At 46.5% G+C, this 7,371-nt stretch overlaps 1 protein-coding gene across 3 annotated transcripts in view; it reads left to right on the top strand.

Annotated features, from left to right (window-relative positions):
• The window catches only part of ALDH3A2 (aldehyde dehydrogenase 3 family member A2), a 33,187-nt gene that overhangs the window by 10,527 nt on the left and 15,289 nt on the right, over nt 1–7,371 (top strand). For all 3 annotated transcript variants that reach the window (XM_023513989.1, XM_003791062.3, XM_023513990.1), the window contains exons 7-9: nt 1,553–1,694; nt 3,344–3,510; nt 5,514–5,613. In XM_023513989.1, the coding sequence (XP_023369757.1) occupies nt 1,553–1,694; nt 3,344–3,510; nt 5,514–5,613 (409 nt within the window). The remainder of the gene's footprint in view (nt 1–1,552; nt 1,695–3,343; nt 3,511–5,513; nt 5,614–7,371) is intronic.

The following is a 7,371-nucleotide window of genomic DNA, read 5'->3' on the forward strand; positions in this document are numbered from 1 at the left end:
ACAATTCTCTTGCCTCAGCCTCCCAAGCAGCTGGGACTGCAGGCACCTGCCACAACGCCCAGCTATTTTTGTTGTTGTTGTTGAAGTTGTCATTGCTGTTTAGCTGGCTGGGGAAGGGTTCAGACCCACCAGCCTCAGTGTATGTGACCAGCACCCTAACCACTGAGCTACGGGTGCCGCCCAACACAGCGGTTCTTAACTGAGCTGCTTGTTAGAATCACGACAAAATCACGACAAGGGAGCTGTTAAAAGTAGGTTTCCAGTCCTTTCCCTCTAAAGATTCTTTATTTTTCTTTTTTGAGACAATTTCACTATGTCACCCTCTGTAGAGTGCTGTGGCATCACAGTTCACAGCAACCTCAAACTCTTGGGTTTAAGCGATTCTCTTGCCTCACCCTCCCAAGTAGCTGGGTCAAGAGAATCGCCCACTACAACACCTGACTATATATTTTTTGTTGTTGTTGCTGTTGTCATTGTTACTTAGCTGGCCCCAGTTAGGTTCGAACCTGTCGGCTTCCGTGTATGTGGCTGACACTATAACCATTGTGCTGTGGGTGCTGAGGCCCCTCTTAAGGTTCTGATTCAGGCTGTCTGAGGCCCCAGGTGATTCTGTGATGTGGTCAGAATTGAATACTACTGTTGGTGACCCCAGAGTGAGGGTCCAGGAACATGCATTTCAGCAAGCTGCTGGGGTGATTCCTACCACCCAGACTTGAGAGTCACTCTTGGTGGAGGGTGTCTGAACAGTCTTCATTTTCATTTGAGATTACAAATTGAGAGCCTTCACAAGGTTTTGAAGTGATGTAGCAATGCAGTAACTTTGTTTTTGTTTTATATAATAAATATTGATTGTATGATGATTGAGGTTCTTCTACCTTGGTAATTTAACCAAAGCTGTATTTCAATCCTTTGATCAGTTTCACCGTCATCTGTGATAGGTAGAAATACCACTTCAGAGAAGATTAAAACAACAAAATAGAGTAAAGGTTGGCAAACTTTTTCTGTAAAGGACTAGATAGTAAATATTACTATTTTAGGCTTTGCAGGCCGTAGGTTCTCTGCTGCAGCTACCCACCCACCTTACTGCCGGGGATGAGAAGCCACAACCAGTGTGTAAATAAATGGGGATCCCTGATACAGAGACTTCTTTCCTCACATCCACTCTTATCTTCATCCCCAGAAAGGCTCATGGGTAAACCCCAAGAGATCCATAGGACCCCCAGACCTACAGAAATGATAGATGTGTGTGTGTGCGTGCACATGTGTGTTTCTGTGTGTGTCTATGTGTGTGCGCGCACGTGTGTGTTTCTGTGTGTCTATGTGTGTGTGTGCGTGAGTGTTTCTGTGTGTGTGTATGCACGTGGACTTTTATCTTTTAGTCCTTGACCTGCCAAAAAGCTTAAGCTTAGTACCATTACCTGGGGGGTGGGTATTGGATTCTATGAGCATATAAAATTAGATCTGTTTGGAAGCATGTGTGGATTTTGTATTTACTGAAGAAACTGAAATATGGGTCTTCGTAACAATTAAATGCTCCTATTGTTTTAAATAGGAATTTTATGGAGAAAATATAAAAGAGTCTCCTGATTATGAAAGGATAATTAATCCTCGTCATTTTAAGAGGATCCTAAGCTTGCTGGAAGGACAAAAGATAGCTTTTGGTGGAGAGACTGATGAAGACACCCGCTATATAGGTAATGGGAGTGTACCTTTTCCTACGGGACGATGGCAGTGTGGCCGTGTTACTGGTGCTCCTTACTGACACTAACTGTTAAATACACAGCATTTAGTTCATAAAGTCTTAAATACTGCTTTCTGGAATACTACTTTTGTTATAAGCTATTTTAAAATGTACATATGTGTACGTGTTTAATAATACCACAAGTATTGTACTAGTTTTCCATATTTACACAAATATGATCTAACTGTTTTTCTTTCTAACAACCCTGAGAAACAGAATAGAACTTTATATTTATGGTTGGGAAAATAGCACGAAGAAGGAGATAGCTTTGCCACTAATCTGCCCAAGCCAGCGACAGGAGCAGTCTAGAATAATGTGGTTTTTCTTTAATAAGTTTTTATTTATTTACTTTGTTTGAAATAGGAATCTTACTTTGTCCCCCTCAGTAGAGTGCTGTGGGGTCAAAGCTCATAGTAACCTCAAACTCTTGGGCTCAAGTGATTCTCTTGCCTCAGCCTCCTCAGTAGCTGGGGCCACAGGCGCTGCCACACCACCAAGTTTTTCATCTCTCTGTTCTCATCTTCAGCACATTGACTTGCCTACTTCAAGGCTAGAGGAAGGAGCTAGCCGGGTGTGGTGGCTCATGCCTGTAATCCTAGCACTATGGGAGGCCAAGGCAAGTGAATTGCCTGAACTCACAGGTTCGAGACCAACCTGAGCAAGATTGAGACCACCATCTCTAACAAAATAGCTGGGTGTTGTGGCGAGTGCCTGTAGTCCCAGCTGCTCAGGAGGCTGACACAAGAGAATCACTTGAGCCCAAGAGTTTGAGGTTGCTGTGAGCTGTGACGCTATGGCACTCTACCGAAGGTGACAAAGTAAACCAGTCTCAAAAAAAAGAAAAGAGGAAGGGGCTTTCTGATTAGCTTATAGACTAATTAAGACTTTGCCCTGACCTGGAGCTGGGGTCACCTTACCTGGTAGATGCCCAAAGTAAATCTGTTCTCTGACCTGGTGAAGATGTGGGCAGTGGGTCTGGGCAGCAGTTTGCTCCTGCAGTGGTGCTGCAAAGAGCTGTCCCCAGTCACATTGCCACGATAACCTCGCAGAAACCAGGCGTAAAGAAAAAGAGCCAACTTGTTCATCGCAATGTCTTCTCTTTCGGCTGACAATCCAGTTTGTTTACTGGGTCTTTTTGAGCACTACTAATTGGTCATTTATGTTGGCCCTGATGCTGGGATGTTCTGCACAGCCTCTTCAGTGTCCATCTTTATAGAGTTATAATGAGTGTCAGTGAGATAATATGCAGGAAAGCACCGGAAGAAATAGTGCTGATTTGATTCACAGAGCGACTGTCTCTCAGCATGAGCTGTTCACAGAGGGATGTTAAATAAGTGACGTGTGCCTGTGGCTGTGAATGGGGTTAAATGTGATTGAGGCGCATCTGAGCATCTGCCTTTCCTTTGGTTTGCACAGGAATCCCCCAGTTCACATGCTCTGGAGACGTTTAATGTGGTTTATCCACATGCCCAGGACTTTTCAGTAGCTTTGATGTGGGTGGGAGAAGGAAAGGAAGGCACGAGGCTCAGGGAAGGACGTGTAAGATGAGAGTCTTGCATGTCGGTTTTCTGCTTCAGCGTCTCATTTTCATTTTCTTTGCAGCTCCAACAATACTCACTGATGTTGATCCTGAAACCAAGGTGATGCAAGAAGAAATTTTTGGACCAATTCTTCCAATAGTGCCTGTGAAAAATGTAGATGAAGCCATAAATTTCATAAATGAACGTGAAAAGCCCCTGGCTCTCTATGTGTTTTCTCATAACTCTAAGGTAAGATTTGTGGAGGATAGTTCACTATCACAGGCAGCTGTCATCAGGGTTCACCAGGTGAAGACTGTGTTCCTAGATTCCTATCTTGGGTAATGAGGCCCTGGGGTTATCATTGCATGTACTCCCTGGGGTTAGGGGCCTGAGGGGATCTGAGCCTGTAGGGGTGAGTGTCACAAGATTTTTGGCTCACAAACAACTCCTGTCCTTGGAAGGACTTGTATGTACCAGCATTAAATGGCTTTCTGATGTTAATCCACAGGGCATTGCTGTGTAAGAGCCTGCCCTGTGATCTAAATGCCTTTCACATCCACTTGTACAGGGCTGTGTGGAACAAAGACTCTGGCACTGCCATGTAAATGGTGTGACATCGTGGATTTCAGTTCCCACCTACGTTATCTTATTGTTAGAGTGTTGGAGCCATATCACCTGGTGGAGCAGCCCTGCTACTGTCTGCATGGCTCAGTCATGTCACTAGGTGACTGGTGGTGGGGCAGCCCTGCCACTGTCTGCATGGCTCGGTCACGTCACTAGGTGACTGGTGATGGGGCAGCCCTGCCACTATCTGCATGGCTCGGTCACATCACTAGGTGACTGGTGGTGGGGCAGCCCTGCCACTATCTGCATGGCTCGGTCACATCACTAGGTGACTGGTGGTGGGGCAGCCCTGCCACTGTCTGCATGGCTCAGTCACGTCACTAGGTGACTGGCTGCTGCTAAGGGACAGGGGCCTCAAGGTGGCTAAGTCGGGTCATGAGCCCTCTGAACAGGAAAACTAGAAAAGGAAGACGGCACCAGTCAAGGTCTGAGGAGGCAGCGTTGACTGGGGAGCTGCTGATGATGTGTGCGTGGTCATGTGACAGCTTCTGGAGCTTGTGATGCTACTGAAACACAGATAGCTATTGACATGAGACCAAATGTGGGGCCCAGGAATGACTGGGTTATTAACAAAACAATGGCTTGACATTTACAGTTATCCTAAATGCACTAAAAACTGAGGCAAGAGAATTGCTTGAGCCCAAGAGGTGAAGGTTGCTGTGAGCTATGATGCCATAGCACTCTACCCAGGGTGACAACTTGAGACTGTCTCAAGAAAAATAAACTGGGTGGCACCTGTGGCTCAAAGGAGTAGGGTGCTTGCCCCATATGCCAGAGGTGGCAGGTTCAGACCCAGTCCCAGACAAAAACTATAAAAATAAATAAATAAATGAAAATAAAAAGCTAAAAATAAAATGACCCTAAAGAAGTTGTGGGCAAGAGGGAACCTTGAAGCCTGAATCTGTCCACCAGGCTGCAGCTCGTGTGGAGCACTTGCAGGCAGAGGGTCACCCGAGGTCACTGCAGTCCAGGTTGGCAGTTGCCAGGAAGTGCTCTCAAGGATTTATTGGCACCAGCTGGGGGAACATTTGCTTCTCACACGTCCTCATGCCTTCTTGGGTCTTAGGCCAACCAACAATTTATTTCTTAAAAAATAGGATGCTCGTGGGGTGGCGCCTGTGGCTCAAGGAGTAGAGCGCCAGCCCCATATACCAGAAGTGGTGGGTTCAAACCCAGCCCCACCAAAAAACTGCCAAAAAAAAGAAAAATAGGATGCTCGATCCAAACTCTTAAATACTTTTGCATTTCATAAAGACCAAATAATACCTAGTTAACACATGCTATAATTTAGAGCAGAGATTGAGATAATTTTCGAAGACTTAGAACATAGTCAAAATTATCTCTGGTAAACACAGAACCTTTGGCTGCTGTTGGGAGACTACAACTCTCGGTGGCACAAAGGTTCAGGCCGCCACCCACAGTGCACTGGACATGCATCTGAAAAGTTAGATGTCTGTCATGTTGGGTGAATTAGCCACAGTTTAGATTATCTGTCTGGTGTAGTGTCCCCAAACTTGAGAACTCCCACTGACACAAAGCCGGAACGTGCATCCCTAGAGCACACAGCCCTACAGGGCGTTCTGTAAGGCGCAGTGTCACTGACCTGGATGCCTGGGGTCTGTTCTCAGCTCATCAAACGGATGATTGACGAGACGTCCAGTGGTGGTGTCACAGGCAATGATGTCATCATGCACTTCATACTCAATTCTCTCCCCTTTGGAGGAGTGGGTAAGTATTACTTTCTCCTGCTCATAGAAAATACTGCAAAAGCAGCACCATTTTACAGGTGATTCGTGCAGCCTACTGAGATAGATAGCTGCTTATTATCTCAACTGTCCTCTCCTGAGAGAGCCCTTGACTGGCCACCCAGCTGACAGGGGTTTCCCTGCCTTGCCTGCCCCTCCAGTGAGGGGGGAGTCTCTGTCCTTTCTGTCCTGAGTAGCATTGACCTCAACTATAATTAGTTTATTTACTTCATTGATTTACTTGTTGATTGTCCTTCTGTGAGATTTGGGAGCTGAGAATCAGTTCTCAGATCAGTAAGATCTTTCTCTCTCTCTTTTTCAAATGAGGTAGTGAATGAAAGGTTCAGGTAGTGAATGCCAGAGAACAGGTAGCAGCCAAAGGGTTCCCCAGTGTCCCTTGTGTTCTGCTCAAGGTGGCAGTAGGTGTTAACCAGTTCTTACCTGGCACTGGTTCTTCAACCTGCTGTGGGAGAAGCAGCCTCTGCTTGAATTGTTTTGTGGTTTGGGTAGAATGGCACTCCCCATGTTGTAGAGAGAAGGGCACAAAGAAATTTATTCTCCACAAAGCTTTGTGGACACAGCCCGATCCTTGTCATCCCCTTTGGAATATGACCTGCCTCCCTCACCCACACCTGAGATGACTGACGCACCTTCTCATTTCTCCTGTGGGACCTGGGTAGTCAGCTTCTCTGCTATCTAATAGAGGCAGTACAAAATAACCAATGTGTAAAAACTCTCATAAGAAAAAGCAAATTATAAAAGCAGTAGTCTGGGGCAGCGCCTGTGCCTCAGGGAATAGGGCACCTGCCCCATATACCAAGGGTGGCAGGTTAGAACCTGGCCACCAGCCCAACTGCAACAAAAAATAGGCATTGTGGCGGGCACCTGTAATCCCAGCTGCTTGGGAGGCTGAGGCAAGAGAATCACCTAAGCCCAAGAGCTGGAGGTTGCTGTGAGCTATGATGCCACGGTACTCTACTGAGGGCAACACAGTGAAACTCTGTCTCTAAAAAAAAAATAAGCAATAGTCTGAAAGCCACTGCCTTCTCTTCTCTCTTCATGATAGCATAAGTAAATGCTCTGTGGGATGGACTGGCCCAATTTAGCAGAACAGTCTCTTCCTAGTTTAGGAACTTCATCCTTTGACCACAGGACCCTGGTCTGCAGCTGTAGGTCCCTGCCTAGGAGGTAGACATATTGCCAACACCCAAGACAGTGCCTGGCACACATGAGGGAGAGGCCATATTGGTGGGTATTGCCAGATCCAGATTAGAAATGGTGGTGGCTTGGAGAGAGTGGTAGCAGGGAGCAGAGTGGAAAGGGAAGACCTATCTGGGGTCAAGCACAGGGATTTGCTGATGGAGGAACGCAGGGGGAGAGGGTGAATGAAAGAGGGTGACTCTGGGGAGTTTGGCTGGAGTAACTATAGTTTTATAGTCAAATACTTAAAGGATTACATTAGACTCTGTTGTCTCTAGTCCTCAGCTCACCTCATAGGATCTTGGCTCTGGCCGTACTACTGCAGCCATCACCTCTGTAGTTATTCCACAGGATGTCACCAGTGCCCCATCAGTGCAGAATCTGTGTGACCTGGGTTCAGTGTCTGTCTCATGTGACTCGGTAGCAGGAAGATCTGTGCGACCTGGGCTCAGTGACTGTCTCACTTGACGAGGTAGCATGAAGATCTGTGTGACCCACGCTCAGTGACTGTCTCACTTGACGAGGTAGCATGAAGATCTGT

Source organism: Otolemur garnettii, unplaced genomic scaffold (assembly GCF_000181295.1).
Source record: "Otolemur garnettii isolate 467f Iridium unplaced genomic scaffold, OtoGar3 scaffold00046, whole genome shotgun sequence".
NCBI classification, from domain to species: domain Eukaryota; kingdom Metazoa; phylum Chordata; class Mammalia; order Primates; family Galagidae; genus Otolemur; species Otolemur garnettii.